Raw genomic sequence first — 25,754 nt, 5'->3', positions numbered from 1 at the left:
TATATCGAAAACCAAACAGTGCGCAAATAAAAAAATGCTTCTTGAAAACGGAAAACCATGTTTCACTCGGATCAATAGTCACCTATGTTGAAAATAATAAGTTTTCCGCTTGAGCCAGAGAGGAAGAGGTACGTGGGGCGTCATTCTGATGTTTTCTACACAGTGTGGCTCCCCAGAGTTGCTTCGCTCGCGCCGTTGTGCACCTCCACGCACACGATTGATAGAAACGCGTTTGTTATGATGTCCTTTTTCAATTTAGTTTGTTTTTGTTTTTTTTTGCTTCTTCTCATCAAGCATTTCTTTTATGGGTATTTTCATGCCGTTATTAAAAATGCGTCTATAATCTTCTTTGCAGCAGTCCTTCTGCATCAACAAATAACTCGATTTTTTGTTACACCATTTGTTTGTTTTTTTTTTAATTATTCATAATCGTTAGATTTTTTTTGGTTCTCTTCTTCTACCACTTGTTTGTATTAATGGCTAACGAAAGATGTAAAGGGGAGGCAGGGAGAAAGAAAGCAAAAGACGGAAGAAGATATATTGTAAAAAAAATTGAATCGTCAATGATTTTCACACAATTGCGGCGCTAAATCCTAATATTAACGGGGATGTTAGGTGAAAACGAACGAGGAAGAGACTATATAGGAATGAAACGGGAGTAGTTGACTGACTGCATTTTAGTGATCATTTCTTGTTAAACTTTTGCTTCTTTAGTGATGATATATGTTAGGCTGGTTTAGCTGAAAATACACGAAAGAGTAGAGAAAGAGAAGAGGAAATAGTAATACTTCCAAGTCGACTTCTGCAGGACGGATTGAGAAAGAGAGTGTTATAATTCCCCCCGGTATTATATCGTTTGATCTGAAATACTGTGTTAGTTATATACCTACTGAGAAAGGGGTAAAATACGCTGGAAATGTACATTCGGATTTGATCGAGGTTAATGGAATATATGTACAGATTATTTGGACTACGCAGACACAAGTGCAATGCTTTTTTCTTCTCGATTATTGATGCTGCCGTACGAAGCGCGGAAAAGCCCTACTGACAGACTACGTACCTTGTTGGAATGCACGACCACCGTGCGAGCTGTGCACACTGGGGGGACCTTGTCCGTAAAGGCCCTCATACGCCTGATCGGGCGAAAGTATGTCCTGTTACCAGTGGTGACAACATATGGTGCCAGATGACATTGATTGGAGGGGGTTGGTTGGTTGGTTCAATATGTGTAGTTCGTGATTGTGGACAAATATTGTTGCAAGTTGTGACGAAATGAAAAGTAAACCATAGAAAATGAAAAAAAATAAAAAAATAAGGATAAGTAATTTTTCGTAATAAATCAAACAATTTCGTATAAATGTAACTTAAAAGTATCCGGTTGATGCACGTCCACCGCTCACCGTATCAAACATATTAGATAAATTTCCAATCGTTTCTTTAAAACCCATACTCAAGGTTAACAAACGAAGCCAATTATTGCAGCAACGAGTTTACGAATAAGTGCATTTTATGGGTGTATGGAATGTGAGATGGTGTCATTTTCAGTAGAGTGTAAAGCATTGCTAATATAATATTGACAAATACGAAAATGAAAGCGGCTAATTAAGACAACTGTAAAAACTTAAAAGAAGCGTTGCTGATATTTAGTCTCTATCCCGTCCTTCAGTGCTGATTGAGGATTTCTCATTTTTCGCAGATTTTCAAGGTAAATTTACTGCACCCTATTGTTCCAAAACTAAACCGTTTACCGACAAAATCATTCTGGCGTTGGGAAACTACCCCGTACTGAGACAACCGTGTTGGAGTACGATCGCTTTTAGTATGCGACAAACACGGGGCCGAGCTTCTTGATGATTGACGCAGGAGGAGGTCTATGGTGGTACGCATCCATGATGCAGTAGACAAAATCGGGGTTTTTTTTCTCACTATTATAGTGACTTTCAAGCACATTTCGGCTGGTTCGTCACTTTTACTTCCATTTTTGGAAAAAATTCGGGAGTGAGAATTGAACTCGTGATCTCTGCGTGAGAGGTATGGATGTTACCACTACGCCAGATCGCCTCCAATTTATTGTGTAATGACAAGCTATTCGCAATTTCACACCATTTCCGATTTATCAATTATCCAGCTAGCGACAAGACGGCAGCGAGGTTTTCCAAATGGTCTTTCTTAAGATCAAAAGTTAAGTTTAGTTTCCAAATTGGCCTGTTTCAAGGCTAGAGGCGAATGAACTGAGAATTTTTTTTAAGTCTTTATAATTCAAACCATGATCATCATTATTCAAGTCACAGTCTAGCTCCAGATAGTAAACAGCAGTTTTTCTCAATGCTGATATCAGACACAGCTGTTTTGCTTGATGAAAAAAGTAGATAGATATCACAAACAAACAAAAATTTGTTCGGTGAAGAAACCGCGTCGATTTCCATGTCATGCTTTCTGCATCTGTGCTGGGGTGTAAGTCTCTAACTATGAAAACAAGAGCGTTTAGTTTGGGTTGCAAGCATTCGAGTGTTAATATCTCTTTACAGGCTGAACGAAGTGGTATGACAATCACTTTCGAAAGATAAAAGGTGTATGAGTGATTTTTGTTACCAAAAAACTATTTTACAAAGCTCTTTTCAAACCAGTATTCAAAAGCTATTGAAATATCAAAAATCTAGAAAAATACTTGATAGTCCATCGAAGTCATGATTGGTAGCGGATGGAGTCGTTGGATGGCCGTGAAGGCACTATACATATTGTGCTCGTCCCTACCAACTTCAGCTTATATTTAGCTACCGGACATGCGAATTTTTTCGCCTCGGAATGCATTCTCAGAATATGCGCCTAGTAAGTATAATGTAGAGCTTGCAATGATGGGCAGGCGCAAAACAGAAGAGAAATATAAAATAGGACGTACTACGTCGATTTTCATACCATCCACATAGGCGTACAATTTTGTGTATTATCAAAAAGAGAGCGGCGATGAGAGAACAAATATGATATCGCCTCGGGCCATGTTGTGTTTAACACGAGAAGAATACTTGCGATGCATACTGAGTGCGCTACGTGCATTGAGAAAAAGGACACAAATCTCGTGTATTATTCTCGCGAGAACAAGAATGAATCATGAATCACCCATCTTCAATTACTTCGAAAAATTACGCAAACACATCGGAAATCTGCGCAAATTGGTGTTTTATTGCTTCGCGAAACGCTCACTCAGTGAAAGCATTGATTCCTCAGCCCTTGTCAGTGATACCAAATGTACTGAATAGTTTAATTCTTGAATTTCTGGTTTGGGTTGGATACCACCTTTCTTAATTTTTGTTGTGACCCGCGACTCCATGACAGACACGTGTTTGTGGTCCCTCTGAAAAAAGGATGAGTACCGCTGATTTAGAGTGGTTTGTGAAGTGCAAGAAAATATCACTTTGATCGTGGATAAACTGTCGAAGACTAATCCGAGAAAGAAATGACTGTACAACGAGCAAGATTAGACGATGTGACGAGGAAACGAAAAGTTGAAAATGCCATGATCCTCATCGGAGTCGAAGCTTTTACTGCCGAATCAAGGCTTTACTTAATGCAGTAACGTACGGAAGATACCGAGGAAAATCGCACAACGACGTCAGATGTCAAACTTCCTCAGATCGAATTGTCTCCCTTCGCTGAAAGATTACATGAATGGATCATCTTCCTGAAGGCAGCCTCGTTCACAAAAATGAAAGACTTTCAGAGGTAGCTAAAATTTACGTATCTACGATTGTCGCTTTCCGGAGAAGCTCTTCAACAAATCGTTTGAATAGAATTGAGGGAAACTGACCACAATTCCGAGGAGATACATAGGTTCAAAAATCAATGAACTCATCTACACAGTTCCAAATCAAACCAAAAAACAGAAAGTGGGTTATATCTATGGTATAACCGCAATGGTGACGTAGGACTATCGTTGATTCAGTGATCCTTTGTTTGAAGTTGAATCTGAATTCATTCTGAATGAATGAATAAATGAATATTTGGGGGACTTCGAAAACGAGAGCGTTACGTTGGAGGTACAAGGTTTTATGCATCCAATATTGGATACGAAAATATTTTACTGATGGGGAAGAATAATCTTCAGAAGCTATCCTGTTAATTGCGATTGATTGAAAAATCACAAAACCAAATGTATTTGGTCACAGTGTTACATGGATAGAAAACATTAAAATAAACTCTTTCACATGAATGTAATTTTAAATTCCCAGAGGAACTGGCAGATTATTTTCAGTAACGATTGGATATTTCCACATTTTCCTCGATACTGGAAGCCCACCAGTGGTTAATACTAATTCGATAACCACCTGTTAATAGCACTTGATTGAAAAATATTTGGTCACAGTGTTACATGGATAGAAAACATCAAAATAAACTCTTTCACATGAATGTAATTTTAAATTCTCAGAGGAACTGGCAGATTATTTTCCGGATCTTTCTCGATGCTGAATGGCATCCAAACGGAAAAAATTCCGTGCGTGTATGTGTGTGTGTAGCGGCTGCTTCGATGGTCACCTTCTCTTCTCCTGAAGGATCGGCTTCTCTGTGCTCCCTCACAGTTTCAAACAAACTGCTTGCGTTTCAGGGCAGATCTCGATCCTTCGCCGTCCAGCATCCTCAGCAACGATGTTGTCTTGTCGATGTCCTCACGAAAAATGAATGTGTCTCACCACCAGAATATCGCTTAAGTATGCTTTTTGTGCGTGATTGAATCGAGAGAAGGCGTGGTTTACGATGGCAATTTGGAAGCAAACTAGAGGGGAATGAACTCCCTGAGCTCGGAACTTTCGGCGACTGAGCAATAATCGATTGCGGGCGCATACAATATTGGATACGGAAATATCCTACTGATGGGGAAGAATAATCTTCAGAAGCTATCCTGTTAATTGCGATTGATTGAAAAATCACAAAACCAAATGTATTTGGTCACAGTGTTACATGGATAGAAAACATTAAAATAAACTCTTTCACATGAATGTAATTTTAAATTCCCAGAGGAACTGGCAGATTATTTTCAGTAACGATTGGATATTTCCACATTTTCCTCGATACTGGAAGCCCACCAGTGGTTAATACTAATTCGATAACCACCTGTTAATAGCACTTGATTGAAACATATTTGGTCACAGTGTTACATGGATAGAAAACATTCAAATAAACTCTTTCACATGAATGTATTTTTAAATTCCCAGAGGAACTGGCAGATTATTTTCCGGATCTTTCTCGATGCTGAATGGCATCCAAACGGAAAGAATTCCGCGCGTGTATGTGTGTGTGTGTAGCGGCTGCTTCGAGATCTTCCCGGGGAACCGTTTGTGGCATCACTCTCCTCCTGATGGATTCATGTCTGGCCTAAGGTGCACAAACAGGCTCTTGGTGACACCGTTCATCCGCGCTTTCATGATAAACGAAGAGCTTCACCACAACAGCGAATACATGCTCCAATCGCTGTTCAATTATAACTGAGTGGATTTCCTGTTTTGAAAGCAATTTTAAGACTATTGAAACAAGTTTTTGGATCAAAAAGTAACAAGTATAGAACGCGTAGACATTTTATCTTTCGAATGAAGTGTTTATCATACCATTTCGTTCAGTTGTTTAGAAGCTATTAACGCTCAAAATCTCGGTCTCCGGCGTAACGCTTTCGTTTTCGAAACTTTGATTTTACACCCCGGTATAGAAATGAAAGACGTAGTCCTACGTCAAAAGGCAAAACTTGTGATACATTCTGTCAAATATATACTGGGAATTTGGCATTTTAAATATTCCCGTTGAACATTTTCAATTTTTTAAGCTGATTCTCTTATTAGTATTAATGTCAATTTTGAGCGATCTGTTTGTCTAGTTTGTTTACAACGTCATCATAAACAAGTTAACATTTTTTTGCTTGGCGATTTTTGATCTGGACAATTCTTTTGGTCAAATATATCATGTGAAGTTTTTTGGTCACAAACAAAATTTCTTGTGATAAAACGTTGAAAATGTTACAGAATACATTTGGTACTCAACTATTTCAAAGACGGCCGCTTTTTGCTTGGCGATTTTTGATCCGGACAATTCTTTTGGGCAAATATATCATGTGAAGTTTTTTTTTGTCGCAAACAAAATTTCTTGTGTTAAAACGTTGAAAATGTTACAGAATACATTTGGTACTCAACTGTCAACAAAGACGGCCGAGAAGAGATGAACGATATGCCAAGTCGAGTACAACCATCGTTTTTTTCAATTGATGAAAACATCGACAAAACAAAAGGAAATGGCGCTCGAAATAATCATTCAAGTTTGAGTGAGCTAGCCCGCGAGTTAAATATTTCTCACGAGACCGTTCGTCATGTTTTGGGCATGAAAAAAGTTGCATCACGACCAGTGCCCAAAAAGCTCTATTATCTTCAAAGGTTTCATCACAATCAAGTGGGTTTTTTTTTCTCTATCATAGTGACTTTCAAACACTGGTTCGTCATTTTACTTCCATTTTTGGAAGAATGTCGGGAGTGAGAATTGAACTCGTGATCTTTAGCGTGAGAGGTATGGATGTTACCACTACCCCAGATCGCCTCCCACAATCAAGTGGCTGAGGTCATGCATGAACGATCAAACTCTGATCCCGCGTTCATCTTACGCATAATAACATGAAACATGGCTGTGACTTTTCCCTATTTCCGAAACTCAAATTAACGCTTCGTGGGACTCGTTTTGACAGCATTGAAGACATAAAAACGAATTCGTTGCGTGAACTGAAGGCAATATCTGAATACTGGGCTTCCTTTCTCGCCCAGTTGCCGAACGAATACTGTACCCAATCCATCATTGAAACAATATTGAAATTTGGTTTATCAATATTTATTGAATTTTATGTTATGAGGCACACATAACTATGAGAAGGGAATGAACTGTAAAGTTTAAAGCCTCCGTAAAACAATGAAGAAGAATAAGAAGAAAAAGAAGACGAAGAATAAGAAGATATGATAACTATGCATCTGTTGGAGATCTACTAGAATTTGAAGATGTGAATCTTGATATATTTTTATATTTATATTTCAACAGCAGCCATTCCCTTTTTCTTTTATTTTTTTTTCTAACGTTCCTACGAGAACTTCGCCATCTCAACGTGGTAATACTTGCGTAATTTTCAATAGTATTAGGTTGAGATTTCTATGCCAAAAAGTACGCTTTGAAATCTGAGTGACGAGTTCTAGAATTCCTGTGACCATCGTGCAAGTCGGGAGAAATTTCTCTGACGAGAAATCCCCCGACCAGAACGGGAATCGAACTCGAACCCCCTTCATGCTAATGGCTGACCATTCGGCCATTCGGGGCACACAGCGTCCACACCCATACCATCCGGATTCTAAACCATGGAAAAGATGATTGCAAACAAAATTTATTGATAGCAACGTAATAATATTTTGCAAAACAAATTTTGAATCCCCCTTGTAGCAGCAACAGTACAAGATAACTAAAGACATAACTAGCATACCACCCTTTGGCGCGCCTGCTCGACGCCATCATCGTCGAAGCGATTGGAAATTATATATGTACACAATCGGAGACCTCCCTCTCTTCTAATTTGATTTTCATTCAGTTTTGCTCGAGTTTCCAGTGCTTACCTGTAGATCCGGCCCTATCCCAAGCTCACCGTTGTTCCACATGCTGTCGTCGCGGAACACGGGTAGCGTTGTGAGTTCGCTGGAGAAGCGCTTCTTGTAGTCCATCGATTTGTCCTCGCTCATCTTGAAGAGCACAGCAGCCGCGTAGGTGGCGACACCTTCGTTCGCTGAATTGAGCAGCTCGGTCAGCGGTGCGGTAGCCCCCTCGGCTTCGATCATCTCTGCCACCTCCTTATCAACAGCCAGCTCGCACAGAACGCCGGCAGCCACGCGCTGCAATCGGGAAATTTAAGGGGAAAATGTGTTATTACACTTGTTATGTTTATGTGGAGAGAGAGAGAGAGAGAGAGAGAGAGAGAGAATCACGCCCACTTGAGAGACGGTGAGTCGATTGGTGCGCATGCTCACGTCCCAGAAATTACAACAGTCGGGGAAGGCACGAAACCACATTTGCTCTCACTTGGACAAAAATGTATCCATATATTCACCTGAATATTTTCGATGTCGTTGTAGAACAGCAGCTGCACGAAGATCGGGATAACGTTCTGTTGGCGGATGAGCTGTCGGTTGAGTTCTTCTTTCGAGAGGATATGCAAGGCACCGACCGTGCCTTCGACGATTTCCTCCATGCGGACGCCATCTGCGTACGCGCTCGGGGCCTGCGAACCATTGGTGGCGACCGACGAGCGTTGCTGGAAAGGCATATTACCGTTCTACCTCAGTAATTAGTTAAACATCAAACTCAAGGAAAAATGTGGCTGTTTTCAAAAAATTATGTTAGGCATCATCATACATAAATTAAAATATACTTTTATGAATTTTATATTTATCAAATTTGATAGAGAAAATGTAAGGAAATACCATTTATAACACCGCAAGATTTTCGAGGTTCATTTTGCTCACATTTAACTACTACAAAACTAGAAATCAACAGGGGAGTCTCGTGTTGGAGTGTATACCGTGGTAAATAAAATTTTAAACCCCAACAATACCAGGTCCCTGATTTTCCCTGACATTGTTTGAATTCCCTGATATCCATGATTTTCAAGGATTTCCCAGGTAGTCGACACCCTGAATACGTTACCGATCGGGAATTAAACCCAATACCTACGCCCGGTATTAGCGGAAATGAATTTTCGCTTTACTAGAATTCCGATAACTGTGATAACAGCTGAGCAAATTCATGCCTAATTCTAGCCGATACTTCAAGACCGGCAGCAAACCCAAAGCATATCATGATAATTTCCAACCCAGAAAAATCCTTGACCGATCGGAATTTGAACCCAATAACAACATTCGTGCTCGACATGAAACAATTTTTTCTTAATGCAGATATCATACATGGGAAAGAACAAGTAAAGTGAAACATATCATCGCAAGACGAGAAACGACACATTGAATCGGGAGCCCCACACCTGTGTAATTTTCCTTTCCTGCCAGTCATTAAAAATAACCGAAAGAGAAGAAGAGTAATCAAATCCAACATCAGCTACAGGAGCGATAGCAACGGCAGCGACAGTAAATCCCTCAGCAGCAGCTATAACATCGGCAGCAACAGTGGCAGTAGAACCAGCAGTAGCATTGCTTCCAATTCACAATTCACTTCCAGGCCACAGCCAGAACTAAAATAGAACGCGCATGTTTCTGCTTCGTTCGTTCACGATTCATCAGTCATCCAGCTAGAGACGTTTTTCAATGCTGAGAGTTCGGTTTTCCAAGTTGGCCTTCTTCAAGACTAGAACGAAGACTAAAGACGAATGAACTGAGAAAGTTCAAAGCCAATATAATCGAAAACATCATCATTATCAGTTGCTGCCACTAGTTCTATCTCGGTTAGCATTTGTACAAAATTTAATCGTAGAAGATGCGATTCAAATGTTGAAATTATGCTTAAAAACTATGGATGGGTTATACCTATGATATAACCGCAAGCTTGACGTAGGACTACCGATGGGTTAGTAATCGTTTGTGTTTTTTCAATTAGCAATAATCGCACTTCGTATGTTCCTCATTGGGTACGATATCACCGTTGCGCAGAACTATTGATTAAATTATTCATTAAACTAGTGAATGAATGAAACAATTTACGAATTCAATTGCAAACAAATCCTAATTTAGGTCAATTCATGCATTATGATAGTGGTTATCGCAGCAAATAGTTATCAACATTTTGTCTAATCATAAAACGGTATGCGTAGAAATTCAGTGAGCTGGCGACATGGAGGGGCATGCAGACTTGAATAACCGAGCCAAAGCGTTGCATTTGTAGACCGTGTTAGCAAAACGCATTCCGGAGTGTAAAAATGCCTGGGGGTATAAAAAGCACCAAAGGGGGAATGCCGATTTTTCCAACTCATTGGAAACTGTGTTGGGAAAACACATTTCGGTTTGCAAAAACGCAAACGAGTAAAAAAGTACCCGCTGCTTGCATCTATTTTGCCATGCTGATTTCCCCATGCTCCATGGTTCTGAAGTCTGTGTTAGGGAAACATTCCGATTTGCAGAAACGCAAACGAGTACAAAAGTATCCGCTGATTGTATCTATTTTGCAATACCAATTTCCCCTGGCTCCATGGTTTTGAGGTCTGCGTTAGGAAAACATTTCAATTTACAAAAGCGCTAACGAGTACAAAAGTACTCGCTGCTTGCATCTATTTTAGAATGCCGATTTCCACAGGCTCCATGATTTTGGAATCTGTGTTAGGGAAACATCCATTCATTCCTGCGATGGTACCTCAACCGCTGCTCAATTATAACTGAGTAGATTTCCGAGCGGCGCCCGCTTATATACCGATTGGTGATTTCAATAGCCGGTTTTGAATGCAATTTTAAGGCTATTGAAACAAGTTTTGGATGAAAAAGTAACAAGCATATAAAGCGTAGACATTTTATCTTCCGAATGAAGTGCTTATCATACCATTTCGTTTAGTTGTTTAGGAGCTATCCACGCTCAAAATCTCGGTCTCCGGCGTAACGCTTTTGTTTTCGAAACTTTGATTTTACACCCCGGTATAGAAATGAAAGACGTAGTCCTACGTCAAAAAGACGGGTGGGTAATGTCGGGGACATAACCGGAGTGACGTAGGACTATACAAAGGGGACAGCTTTTGCTTAATATATATTTCGAATATATTTTTTTTATTTTCTTCTCCTACGTGAATACCTACCTATCTACCTGAAAAATGGATTAGTTTACTGTTTACTCTTTATGAACATGTTGCGGGTTCTAAAAAGGACCTTTGTGTTTTTGCGTTTTTTTTACAAACTTGATTCTTGTTTTTTTTCTGAAGGCTTTGTTTTTATTAAATGTTCAACGCCGGGCATCTTTCGGCGTATGCACATATCGTACAATCAAAATGATGGCTGTGATAGGGAATGCATAGGTGGTTATCAGCTCATTCACTATCATATATTTCACTATTGAGCACATTACCGTACCTTAAACTGTGGTTTCGGAGACGAATGAATTGTAAGATTTGTAGTCTCCGCAAACAAAGTAAATCAAAATGAAAAAGAACTGAGGTTTTGGAGACGAACTCTGTCGAGAAATAAACGAGCTAGAAGCGTTCTGAAACACCAACAGTAAATACAGGGACGGATGACCTTCGGATTAAAGTCCTTTAAAATAAGAACAGAGCAGCAGGAAATACATAGCTCATCATGTTGCTCCTTAGTTAATTTTCTATACAATGCAGATGTAACGTCAGTCAATTTTCAACATTAGTTATCAACCAAAGAAAGCAGTTCTTGCTACCGAGAAAATTCGTTAATGCCATCCTGCATACAATGTGTTGTAATTTGAAGCCACTTTTAATTCGGAAACCAAGCATGGGTTTGTGAAAACTGAATGATCAATTTAAAAGACCCCAACCACCAATAAGTTCAAGAACAAGCATAAACAAAATAAATCAGTTTATATTATATGTCATATTATGTCTTAGAATGCATTGGTATTGTGAATTACTTTTAGTAGCTCTTCTTTGAATGGTTTAATGGCCCTGAAAAGCGCGGTGTTTTACGGTGGCTGGTTTTGCCACCAAAGCAGTCTGTATAAACAAACTTTTTCCTTCATCTACCTGCTGCTGTTTTGCGATTGCGTTTGCCACTCGCTGAAACTAGTCGTTGCCTCCGAACCGAATGTGCTCTGTTCTGTAGGCGGGTTTTCTTATTGTCGTGAGCAGCTTTGCAAGTCAACTCGAGCACTCCGGCGGCCGAAATTCTATAACCGCTATTAGGTATACTGGTGCTCCGGCACCAATCCGTTGATGCGATGTGATGTGAAACGATGCCATACAACCACACGGGTTTACGGGTTGAAAGAAAATAAGATATTTTTCTGGGGTCCGCGTGTTTTATACTCTAGCGGTACACACTCACAGGATAGAGACAAATCGGCAGACTCAGCCAAAGGGGCGAGTCCAACGAGACGAACGAATGAGCGTTAAAAGGCAGCGATGGCAAAAAAATACATTCATTACGATTTGTTCGCTCGTTGGATTCACATGCGGCTAAAAGGGTCCTTTTCAGGATCAAAAAATTATCTTCAATCTAAAGAGTTTATTGTTTTGTTATCCCTCGATATCCCCATCTTGTTCGGTTAAACCTTCCTGTTTAGCGATTTGTTGCCACTCGCCACAGCTTTCACAGTTGGAAAATTTCTTCCCATCCAGCTTTGTGACATGTTGTACAGTAAATTACATTCAATGCGACGTGCCGAAGCACCACTCAGTGTCGCATTGGAGGCGATTTTAACCTGTAAATCGCCTCCAATGCGACACATTTGCGATGACAGTGGTACAGTGTCGACTTTCAATGTGGGGTCATAATTTGAATCTCTATGTTTACAAAAATGTCCAACTAAATATGTCGCATTACATGTCCGTCCAATTAGCTAAATGTCGAACTAATTGTAAATTACTGTACTTTCAATCTGGAAACAATTTTAGAATTGGTGAAAATTGAATAATCAGGAAAGTCCCCAACTAAAGGGTGTGTCACATCAAATTGCATCACGGAAAAAACGCTGTAGAAATTTAATTTTTAGGAATTATATCTTCAGCTTTCGCTTATAATCAGATAAGAGTGTATAGATCACGTTGGCCATGCTTCACTGTCAATTTTTCGTAAATTTGGAAAAATGTCGTCGAACGAAAAAGAGCGTCGTGAATTAATCCTGCGCACTCATTTCGAGAATCCGGAGTTGTCACTTCGGGACATCGGTAAGATGCTGGGAATCGTCCAATCCACGGTCAGCAGAGTACTAAAACGATACTTCGAGAACCTAACCATCGACCGGAAGGTGAAGAACGGCAAAAATGGATGCTCCGTCAGTGAAAAAGATCACAAGCGCGTAGTTAAGCAGTTTAGACGTGATCCGAGAAGTTCGGTCCGGGATGTCGCCAATAAGCTGAATTTGTCACGTTCATTCGTCCAGCGGACCAAGCAGCGGGAGAACCTGCGTACATAAAAGGTTCAGAAGGCTCCTAACCGCGACGAAAGGCAAAACATGGTTCGGAAGACGCGAGCCCGGAAGCTGTACACCGAAATGCTGACGAAGCCGCATTGCCTGGTAATGGACGACGAAACCTACTTCAAAGCGGACTTTCGTCAGCTGCCGGGCCTGTTGTTCTTCTCCGCAGAGGATAAATTCAGCGTTCCGGAGGAGATTCGCAAGCAGAAACTATCCAAGTTTGCCAAAAAGTACATGGTGTGGCAAGCGATCTGCTCTTGCGGAAAGCGGAGCGCCCCCTTCGTGATGACCGGTACGGTAAACGGGCAGGTTTACCTTAAGGAGTGCCTACAGAAGCGCTTACTACCACTATTGAAGCAGCACGAGGGCCCGACCATCTTCTGGCCGGATCTCGCTTCGTGCCACTATTCAAAGGACGTGTTGGAGTGGTACGAAGCCAACGGGGTCACCTTTGTGCCAAAGGAAATGAACCCGCCCAACGCGCCGGAGCTTCGCCCAATAGAGAAATATTGGGCTATTATGAAGCAGGCCCTCCGGAAGAACCCAAAAGTTGTCAAATCGGAGGCGGACTTAAAGAGAAAATGGATTTCTGTTCAAAAAAAACTACAACCTGACGTTGTACAGAACCTTATGGACGGGGTAAAGAGGAAGGTGCGAGCATACGGGCTTGGGCTCGAAGTATGAATAAAATGAAAATGCCAAAAGTTGTTTAATAGTTTTTATTTTACTGTCTAAAATTTTCAAAAGGATCGGTCTACTGGGCGAATTTCTACAGCGTTTTTTCCTTGATGCAATTTGATGTGACACACCCTTTACTTCTGTGTAATGTGTATTTCTGACGCTTTGTAGATCCAACGTAGAATAGCGCGAAAACGCACTTAACGGAGGCACTTGTACAATATCAGATATTTATTTGATAAGATTTATTCGAGTCACATTTCGACATCCAAAAATAAATCATATTTTATTTATTCTCTTATTTTGTAACTGCCAGTTCCAATGACCAACGCATGAAGATTTTGTGATCTCTTGTTCGTCCTATCTAATATTGTAATAAATACGTTTTATGTTTAGATAAGTTTGGAGTCTGCACTGACGATTGGAATTTTGCCTGAATGGATTGTTGCGGGACCATCATTCAAAATAGAGTAATATAAGAGGCATGAAAAAATATAACAGTTACGCTCACCACTACATCACTCGCACCAGCAAACCAGCAAAAAATCTAAGACTATTCGTTAGATGTTAGTTCAAATATCTGATCTTTTTTCGTTGTATTATAGTGACTTGTGTCTGAGTCTTATTTTGCTGTATTATAGTGACTTGTATCTGAGTCTTATTTTGCTGTATTATAGTGACTTGATCCTTTGGCTGGTCCGTTACTCGAACCATGGTTTTACTTTAGTTCCGAAGGAAGAATGTTGGGAGTGAAAATTGAACTCGTGACCTTTAGCGTGAGAGATACGGGGACATAAACCACTTCGCCAAATCGACTTCCAACCCACTCATACACTATCTTGCTTGTCACGAAAACCTTTGATGCTGGTCCGCATTCGGAAATTCTTTGCCAGATCGTAAGTTTTTTTTTGCGAATTTATCGGTGAAAACGAATTTGAACATGCTAGGGACATCACCTCGACCAGTATCTAGGAAAAAGATTCTTCGTACTTTGTACTTTGGAACCTAATTGTACAACTTCCGGAAACGTCTTTTAGTCACTAGATTCTGCTTCAGTGTCCTGTTTGGTTGCTTACTGGAATAAAACTTGAAAAGGCCGAAATATTTCTCGCGGACGAATCCCTTTGGCGGTGCTTTGGCTGGCATCGAATTTCTTGGCGATATCATGATCCGACACCCCGGGTTTGCCCTAATCGTTCTCAACATCTTCAAATGCAGCTTCCGCTACTTAGTTTAACTACGACGATTTCTATGATTCTGCCGATCGATAGTATGCCGCTCACGGAAATGTTCACTCCTCGATTTAGTCGATTTAGCCAATTTAATGACTTCGCGATATGTTGACATAAACACGAATGATTTCCGAAAGTGGGTGTCCAAAATTAAATTTTTGGTTCGTTTAGTTTCATCAAGTATAACTACTTTGAAACAAAAAAATAACCGTGAAACACTTTCCAGTACTGAATGAGGAAACAGAAACTGCTTTCAAAATATTCCTTTGAACGAAAGAGTGGATTTTTTAAGAGTTCGATCTAATTCGACTCAGATATTGCATTAAATTTATAACGTCCAATACCTTTCATGTGCTTAAATTGATGAATGATTATTTCGTTAACATACGATTCAATTTCTAAAAAAGCGGACCAAATTCAAACACTTCGTTCGGTCACGCATCGACCGACTTTACTGATCTGATGAACTTCCTAGCGCCCTATCATGTGCAAGCATACCACGAGTCGGGCTGGATGCTGTAATTAGTATATATCGATGTTATAATTTTTCACAATCGATTGTGAGAGGCGAATGAACTGCAAAGTTTAAAGCCTCTTGAAAACAAAGAATCAATCAATCAATCACAATCGATTCCCCACGAGTGACACTTGTTATTGTAAGTGAAAAACGTTAAATTAAAGGGTCTGTCATATCGGTGCACATTTAGAACGAACTTTTCTTAGATTTCCTCTTTCAACTCAGTAATTAAAAATAGTATGATGATCCTAACAAATCATTGATCACGAACAATCATAAGTGTGGAAAAACAACTAAATTGACTGCAAATTTATCATGACCAAATTATACACTTAAAAAAAACAGATAAACTCACCCTCTGTGTGTCCTGGAACGCCTTGAAGAGCAGCCGCACCAGCAGATGGATCGCTCCGTTCTCGCGCAGCGGTCCCGCATTGGCCGGACAGAGCGCCAGATTGCGAATCAGTCCAATGACCGCCTTGATCAGGGGCCAGCGCGATGGTGGATTAAGTAGCTTCACGATCACCGGCAGACCGTATCCATTACGAACAATGTTCTGTGCCGTCTCCGACTCCGGATGACGTGACGTCAAGTGACGCAGTGCGCACACGGCTGGTTCGGTGATTTCCTCGCGATCCCCAGCGTTGATGATGGTACCGACGAGGGCTTCGACACCACCCACCTGGCAGACGGTAACCTTGTTGCGTTGATTGTTGCACGTAAGGTTGGAGAGAATGCCTGCGGCGCAAGTTACGACGTTAACGTCCGACGAACCGAGAACGGTTACCAAACCGGACAGAAGCGTTTCCAAGCCGTCCACTTTGGTGGCAGCATCCGACAAATTGCGCAACGTCCAGAGACAGTTCTGGACTAGACGCTGGGATGGATTTCCCAAATGCATAGCAAGTGCTTGCATGCCACCCGCTTCAACGATTGCTGGCTTGTTGCTCGAGCAAACGGACAGTACTTTCAACACACGGGAAGTTGTCCAGAGGAGCTTCTCGTAGTCGTACGAGCGCATGATGCGGACCAGCTCGCTTGGCCCTGTGGAAGCAAGGATGATCAGTTTACTTTCCTGATTACCATAGGCAAGGATCTGCAGGCAATCGGTCACGATGGCTAAGAATTTAACATTATTACGCTGCAGCAGAGCTACCATCTTCTGCAGACCACCGGCCAGGCGAACGGCCATTTTGCTTCCGTCCTGGTGGAGCAGCAGATTGTGGAGTGTCGTGATTGCGTAGAACAGCACAGATTCGACTGGTGAGGAGAGGAGTTTGACGAGCGCTGGGATTCCACCGGATTTGAAAATCGCCAGAAGACCTTGACGGTGGTGTGATAAATTGTGCAGCGTTCCCACCGCTCCTTTTGTCGTCTCGAGATCATTGCTCTGGGACAGAGCACGAACCAAAGCAGCCACCATCTGGGGACTGTTCATGATGGCATGACGTGAAGCCTCCTTCTTTGATAACTGATGTACCATCATAGCGGCCTGGGAAACAACGACCTGATCTTCATCGTTCAGCAGCTTGATCAACTCCGGAATGGCGCGCGTGGCGAGATCAGCATCGTCCTGATAGTTAATCAGATTGACCACCGCATGCTTAAGCATCTGGGATGGTTCGGACAGGCGCTGAACTGCCGTCGGTTGCTGCGGGTCGAACTGTGTCGACGGAATTTCGATGCCCTCCTCGAGAGTCTCGGGGAACATTGCGGCACGAACGCGCTGCGAGCGCGTCTGGCTCAGCTGTTGATTCATATCGTCGACCTGATCCTGGGTGAAATTCTGCGAAAATCCTTGGTCCATATCGAACATCAGCGGATCGTCCTCCATGTCGTCATCTTTGCCACTGAGAGACGGGGCCTGTGTTACCGCTCCGGAATGGATACCGGAGTCAACCATGTACGAATTTTGTTGCCACATCAACGTTTGCTCCTTGGCCGAAGGCATCGGCATATCCGATGATGGGTTGTAGGGATTATGGGACACTGTTGAGGGAAAAAAGAAGAGAAAGAACCATGAGAACTTTGCTGCTGGTATCAATAATTCATTGCTAAATAGTACGTTCAGGAATAATGTCTCATTCTAGGGGGAGCGACTTGGATTGTCACCACGTGCGAAAACACACACACACACACACACATAGATAGACTAATAAGAACTTGCCGTGAAATGCAATATACGATTGTGATTTGGGGAAGGAGGAATGAGAACTAGTGCAACTAGTCGCGCTATCAAAGACTTCAGGGGGAATAAATTATAATGTCAAATCGGCTTTCTGCGGTAAGATTAGAGCAAAACAATGTTTCATTATCATGTTGTCGCAACATGTTATTACATCAAGATGACTTGTAGCGATGTAAATTACACAGTCTACAGACACAGTTGTTGATGACATAATTTTCGGAATTTTAAATTCGCAGTCGACATTTTTGACGTAGGACTACGTCTTTAATTTCTATATTGAGATGTAAAAATGTCGAAAACGAAAGCGTTACATTGGAGAAACAAGATTTTGAGCGTTAACACCTCTTTGCCGGCAAACCAAATGTTACAATAACTACATCATTCGAAAGGTAAAATGTCTACGCGTTATATGCTTGTTACCTATTTATATAAAAACTTGTTTCAATAACTCGAAATTTGCTTTGAAAACAAGTTATTGATATCATACAAATCTGTACATCAGCGGGTGCCAGCCAGTTTTACCACATTTTTATCTTTTTGATATTATTTTAGAATTTTGATAGTTTTTAGAATTTTGAGACCAAGTACTGGTTTAATTTATATTTAAATATGTTCGCATGTGTTTTTTGATATTTGTGATTTTTTTAGGAAATTTCGAGAAATACACGGTACGAAAATATTTAACTGATGATGATAATTTTTTGTTTTTTTTTTATTAAATCGTTTATTTTTACAGGCTCATTTACATAAGTTTAAAGGAGCCAAACTCCTGATATATAAACATTTTTCCTTAATTCTAATGTTAATGGTGTAGAAAACCGATTACTCGCGGTCTACTCGAGTTTAGAAGGGTGACATATTTTCTTCAGGAAAAGGAAGGGATAAAAGGATATGTTGACAATGTTCACTCACACTCACATTCATTACACTCAATTCTTAAGCCTATCTTATATCTAATATGTATTTACATTTCACCTTATTCTATTGTTAATAAGAAGGGATTTGATTTCTCGCGAAGGAAAAGGAAAAGGAGAATATAAGGATATAAGGACAATCAGACACGAAGATCGATAACTTTTAGGAAGACATATATTTGGGACCTGTAATCAAGGTCTAAACCAGCCAACACATCTCTCAACGGCACACAGGGCTGCCTTCCTCTAGCCCGAACAGAGTTTTCTAAATTCGATCTGGCAACAAGATACTCCTCGCACGAAAAAACAACGTGTTCGATGTCGTGGTAACCTTGGCCACAGGCACAGATATTGCTGTCGGCAAGATCAAAACGAAAGAGTAGCGCGTTTAACAAACAGTGATTGGACATGAGTCGGGAGAAGGTGCGAATAAAGTCCCGACTCAAGTCCAGACTTTTGAACCATGGTTTAAGGCTAACCTTAGGGATAATTGAGTGGAGCCACCGGCCCAATTCATCTTCGTTCCATTTGCGTTGCCAGTTAACGATGGTATTTTTACGAATTCATTGAAGGCGATTTGACGCTGATAAATTTCGCCTTCAATTGCACCTACCTTTGCTAATGAGTCAGCCCTCTCATTACCCGGAATGGAGCAATGTGAAGGGACCCAGATAAAGGTAATGACATAACAGCGTCTGGTTAAAGCACTCAAAATTTCTCGTATTCTCTCAAGGAAGTACGGCGAGTGCTTTTCCGGCCTCACTGAACGGATAGCTTCGACAGAGCTAAGACTATCCGTTACAATGTAATAGTGTTCAACAGGTCGTGAGGCGACGCTGTCCAGCGCCCAGTGTATTGCTGCCAATTCAGCTAGCTAAGCATAGCATAGCTAAACTATCTTTTTATTGAATAGTTATATCGAGTATTTCTGAATTGTGGCAGATCTATATCAATTCCCAATCTGTTAAGAATATTCCCGGGTTGGAAATTTTCTTGGCATGCCTTGAAAAAACTTTGGGCCTGAAGTTGAGATTATTATTATGTTAAAGTCAATACGGATAAGACCATTGTTTTTCTTTTGCAGTTTTTGCCTATTTAAAATGTTCGATTAATATTCAATTCATGCCTGCAACAGAGTCAGTTCGCTTTGATTTTGATTTTATAATACTGTTCTCTTAATTTGGTTAAACATCAATATTATCTATCACATAAATCGGCCCGTTCAAACCTTTGTAGGGATATGAGGTGGGTCATCATCATCATCCTAATAAATTGATATATGAAAAATATTTTTTTTCTTTTCATAGAATCTATGATTGTATTGCATTCGTGTATCTGGAAAAAGGGCACTAAAACTTATAACTAGTGCAATGGAAAATATTGTATAGGGTATCAAATTAGAAAACTGGATATTTTTTTCTAAACAACTATAAGAGCTATGGGTTTTTTTTCTTTTTTTTGTCGCGCAATTTCAATAGTTTGGAAATGAAAATGTGGGTTTTAGGGGTTTCAAAAAATAGTCAGAATCAGCCAAACCGATATAGTTGTTCTCAGATTGTCGTCAAAAGTGGTAACTTTTTTCTTCATCGCATAACATTAGACCCGTATTTTTTTAATTTTTAATTTTTTCTTAGGGTGCCCATCTCCGTTTTAATGTAGTCCAAAAATTAAATTTTTTCCACTTTTTCTCAAAAATATTTTTTTTTTCATTTTTGAACCACATATCGACATATCAAATTTAAGCCGATGAACTAGTCTTTTATTAAAAAATATTGAACTTGCAAAAAGAAATGGATTTTAATTTCGTAATTATTGATTACAGTCGTTTTTTCATTGTTTTCATGACTTTGGACTAAATAGCGCTCTATTTTTTATATTTTTTCTTGAAATTGAAGCTTATGAGTTCGTTTACTTTGAAAAAATATTACTTTTGCGATTTTCGTTTTTGTAATTATTGATTGAGTTAGTTTTTGATAGTTTTCTCGGTTAAAGATAGAGGGTGCTATATTTTTTTTATATTTTCTCTGGAAAGCTGGAGTTTTTTTTACATAATAATATCCGAAAATCAGAGAAATGTTATTTTTCGTTTTTGCCGCTGTTACCGGTGAGAAAAAAAAACAGCAACCGCTGCAAAAAAATCAAACTCGCTACTGTGAAGAAGGCAACCAGCAATAAAAAACTTGCTGCTACTATCGGCGCGACTGCCCCAAGGCAAAGGTCATCCAAATTCTCAAAAACCGTTGCACAGAAGCCAAAAACGCAGAAGTTAAAGAAAGCAGCAGCGGCTTCGAAAAAAGCTAACGTCACCGCACGTCACGCACGAAAGATTATTGATTATTGTATTGTTATCAGCAAGTCAAATTCAGTTCTTTTCAGAACTCGAAATTGCTTTGAAGCGAAAGAGTTTATGTTTTTTTTTTACTCTTATAATACAATACTTCGATCAAATACATTTTTTTGTAATTTATTTTGTAAAAATGACAGAAAAACTGAATATTATTATTCCACACCTATAAAATACATTTTTCGTATAGAGCGAATCCATGCTAAACCAACGGAAAGCATCAGATTTTCATATGATGGCAACTACCCTAAATCGTATTTTTCATCATCGTATGACCAATTACGACTGATTTTTTAGAAGGGCGTATGCAGAATCATACTTTTTTTTAGCAAAATAGTAACTCAAACTCCAGAAGTCCGGATTAAATATTTAAATACCCCCCCCCCTCCCCTCGATATTTTCAAAAATATTTTCATTTGAAAACATTTAACAAATTTTGATATATAGTGTTGCGGAGTATTCAAAATGGAGATGTGAATATTCAAAAAAAATTGAAATTTAAATACTTTGCGAAATCGTTTCTATTTAGGAAAAGTAATATGAAAAATAGAATCTATATGCGATACATAAAATATTATAAAAAGCGTTTTCGCGAGGGGTCAATCATTCTCGACATATGATCAATTTTATATAATGAAAATCATGTTCGTGAAATCGAGTAGAGAATCCATACTGATGTTGGACATTACGAATAATGTTGCGACGTTGTATAGGCATTTCACAAACATTATTTTCATTATATAAAATTGGTCATATTTCGAGAAAGGTTAGTCTTGTGATGAACCGTTATATTTTTTTTAATGGAGAATCACATGTAGATTCCATTGCTCAAGTAATATGTAATAGTAATATATTCTTAAACGGTTTTAATTTCGAAAAGTATTGAAAGTCAATAAATTTATAAAAATTCTTATCTCCATTCTAAAGAGTCCTACACCGCACCACTATATGTCAAAATTTGTTGAATTGAAAAGATATTCTAATAAAAATATACTAAGAATACCGAAGGAGGGGTTTAAGGTATAAAAGTTTTTTAAAAGAAATCCAATTTTTGAGTAAGATTTTCTGACGTTGCATTCAAAACGTTATTTTTCCTAAATAGTTCATTAATTTTCCAACAATTTTTTCGTACGTCATATTTTAATCGCACATCGTGATTTCGAGTTACGGTTTTTTTTTAAAAAATGGTCGATGTTTTTGCATCAGTCATAATTAGAATGCTCGCTGGAAAACGATGTTTACTCAACAATCACCAAACGGGAGGTGCTTGTGTTGTGAGGAAAGGTAAAGCGAGCGCAACATTCATGTAGACTGATTGAAAGCGACAGATATTTTGTCTATTGAAGATGGTATACAAATTATGTCACAGAGTTAGTGACAAGCAATGTATTATGTATAGGGCAAAGATGGAAAGCGGAGAGTAATATTTGCATCAATTCTTGCATCAGCGGATATTAATGATGAATGAGATGGAATTCCATGCAGGTACCCATATTTACAGATTTGTTGTGAATCCAACAATTTGTTGCTGATGTTTTGACCTTAAACCTTTTCAGTTCATTCGTCTCTATGAATAATTTGCTTTCAAAGCGTATGACATTTTGTAGACATTTTATTTTTCGAATGAAGTGATTATCATGTCGCTTCGTTCAGTCGACAAAGAGATATTTAGATTCAAAACCTTGTGTCTCGAACGTAACGTTCTTGTTTTAGATACTTATACTCATCCACTTACACTTTTACAAGAAGAATGTTCAACTAATTTTCAAAATATCCATTTATTCATTCATTCATTTAGAGAATTGACTGAGATGTAACTTCAAACAACTTCAAAACTAAGCCAACGGTAGTCTTACGTCAACCTTGCGGCTATATCACAGATATAACCCATCTCTTGTTTTTTTCCACCAGGTACACGGATTCTACAGATCTTTGAAACACGTTCGACGACATGAATAACAGATCCCCATTTCAATATCCCCTTTGAAATTCATGAGGCGAAAAATGAGAAAACAATCATTCCCCATCGATGCGTTCGACGAAGATTCGTCGAAGATACGTCTTTGAGCCTATTCTTCACTTTGTCATCGTGAAAGGGACTTGAGATTGAGAGACAAGCAAATACACATAAACTTGTGGGTTTCCTCGAGCGGAAACGCAAAAAGCGACACAAACAAGCTAAGTAGGATAAGGACTATGGATAAGGAGATAATCTTCCCCGCCGAATGGGACTGGGAATATCACATCCGCAGGGAGTTAAACATTAGCGTAAGAGTTTCTCTTTCCTCGGATGACCAGAATAAATCGTGGGAAAGCATCATGAAAGGGGGGAATCTTCTCTTTTCATAATCTCTTTGTTATTAAATTATTCCCTATTCTTTCGCAACAGGAGTACCGGGCGAAGCCGCACCAGACGTCTTACGATTCTATAAGGATGTCTGCTTTTCCGAGCGTTTAATCATGGACAAATAAATAACAACATCCCTCAACCGTGTCCTTGCGGGCGGCTGCTCTACGGATTTCTTCGACCAACATCGAAACTCGCGAGGGAGTGAGCTAATTCCTCTTATAATGTTTGGCTTTTCGCGTCCTCTTCGATGTGCACAAGTCAATGGCAAGTAACGTCTCGAAATGTTAGCCCCATCAACGGCATCGCAATGGGCGGATGGGCAGAAATAGAATGAACGTCGGTTATAATGATAATTACATCACCTCGGGGGGCAGCACAGATTGATATTGCGGGTTCCGGTGATTATGATGTTATAATAATTCAATTCATAGATAGCTGAATGAGGCTTTCATGCACTATTTTTCTCCGGTCATTTCAAGCCAATACACCTGTTGCGCGTCACCATTCACAGCCAGAGTAGCACATCATGAACTGATGATCTCATGCATCACGGCAATTATGAATTTCATAACAAATATTTGTCATGTTCCGGTTTGGTGTTTGCGTCCCTTTGTCGCAAACGCATTGTGTTGTCTAATAGAGGGGCAACTTGTCGTAATTTACACCACCGCTGAACAGCGTCATCAAAGAGGGAACACCCTCCGGATTTTTTTTTGGGAAACCAAAGAGATTTCCCGGTACCGGGAAATTCGAAGGGTCACCATCAAATAAGCATCTTCATATATGTCGTCCCTGTGCATACGATGACATCGTGTTAATTTCGCAACGAACGCCTTTTCCGCGTATCCTCCCCTTCGTTTCGCTTCAAATCACTGCCCGAAAAATCTGCTGAAGGGTAACAACGATATAGTTTTTCTGTTGTTATCTGTACAATATTTACTTTTATCTCCCGCATTTTTCAGCCTGTAACACACACAGGCAGTCGTCAAACGCGACCCTTGTCTGAAGTATTTGTCAACGGGTGATCATCGTCGTCGTCGTCATCTTCATCAACTAATGCGTGATCCGTTTCAATTTTGCTTGTTTAACACACAACTACGGGGCTTTTTGTTGACAGGATTTAAAATCTATTTTTTTAATCCGGCTTTTTCCCAGAGCCTTCCACAGAGCAACCTTTGAGATGAGATAAAATGAAGGGAAATCCCGTTGCTGCTTGGTATGTTGATAGCTTTGTTGGTTTTGCCCGAAGGGATTCCTAATGCGTGCGGACGGCCGTATGCCGTTTTCCCCTCTCGCCAGGACAACGATTCGCGGCATTGTCGTAATTATATAGTAATTGATATTTCTAATATTGCTTCTTTATCAACCGTTTTAGTGTACAAATTGATCAATTCCGCTTTGTGGTGGGTATACACGGTCGGTAAACGAGTTGGGCGGGCGTATGCACAGTGGGTGAGTGTGGTGAGAATCTAATTCATCACAACTTTTTTTTTCTTTTGCGGATAGGCACTAACTCTTATTTCGCTTATTCGAATTAATGCCATGAGCTATTGACCGGGTCGGTCTTATTTCCATCAGTGAGAAATCCATTTGAAATAGAAAAACGGTTGAAAAACAAATAATTGCGAAGAATTATTTGTTTTTAGGAATGTATATGTAATTGTAATAATATAATTTATCCTGAACATGTTTTATTTGAAAACTTGTTACTCTTGTAACCGAGCCATATTCAGGCCGGAATATTTGAATGGAAGTTTATCGAATTTACACCAGTGTTCAAGCGTATCATTGTACTTGCCAACTCAGAGATGCAATTATGTTCAATATATTTTTTCCATCGATTCATCTCTCACTCTCACACTAACACTAACTTTGCCTTTTTTCATATACTATACATGGGTGAAGAAATGAGAAGCTGTTTGAAGATATTTGGTAGAATTAAGGTAGAATATCGAAATCTATGTAGTGGCAACATCCGAGTTTAGTAGGAAAAATACTATTCGATTCGGGAATGTTAGTATTCATTCAAAATGATTATTTTTAAAATATGTTTATGCCACACGAAAATTAATTATCATTTTTGCATTGCCATGTGCTATTGATTATTGACTGTCTAGATGTGTTGATGTTGAAGATATTTTTTCGTGCAGTGTGAAGACAATTGAAAAATCACCTGGCATCAGTGTCTGGAAATCCGTCAAAATCCAATGAATTACAATGTGGCCTGCTACTTAAAATTCACGAGTATATAACCGAAAATGAGAGACCGACTCATATCGTATTTACTTTTGTACCACCAAATGAATAAACTAAGCGAGGAACGAAGCCTGTTGATTACATATCCGATCTTAACCTAACAACGAACAGCACTTTTAATGACTGTATACTACTTTGAGTCATACACATCAACTCTTTCTCTCTATCGTGAATCACCGCTGC

The 25,754-nt window shown here is 39.6% G+C and overlaps 1 protein-coding gene across 10 annotated transcripts in view; it reads right to left on the bottom strand.

The window, feature by feature from the left end:
• Positions 1 to 25,754, bottom strand: part of LOC129763540 (armadillo segment polarity protein) — an 83,355-nt gene that overhangs the window by 8,093 nt on the left and 49,508 nt on the right. For 7 of the 10 annotated variants that reach the window (XM_055762715.1, XM_055762713.1, XM_055762714.1 and 4 more), the window contains 4 exons: positions 15,875 to 17,508; positions 8,111 to 8,335; positions 7,623 to 7,895; positions 1,061 to 1,154 (listed from right to left, as the gene is read on the bottom strand). In XM_055762715.1, the coding sequence (XP_055618690.1) occupies positions 1,061 to 1,154; positions 7,623 to 7,895; positions 8,111 to 8,335; positions 15,875 to 17,508 (2,226 nt within the window). Of the gene's footprint in view, positions 1 to 259; positions 741 to 1,060; positions 1,155 to 7,622; positions 7,896 to 8,110; positions 8,336 to 15,874; positions 17,509 to 25,754 lie in introns of those variants that run through there. The other 3 variants (XM_055762721.1, XM_055762717.1, XM_055762722.1) reach the window with 3 other exon arrangements.

The sequence above is a fragment of the Toxorhynchites rutilus genome, chromosome 1 (assembly GCF_029784135.1).
Source record: "Toxorhynchites rutilus septentrionalis strain SRP chromosome 1, ASM2978413v1, whole genome shotgun sequence".
NCBI lineage: Eukaryota > Metazoa > Arthropoda > Insecta > Diptera > Culicidae > Toxorhynchites > Toxorhynchites rutilus.
Note: the sequence above shows the minus strand (reverse complement) of the source record. Positions and strands in the feature narration are given on the sequence as shown.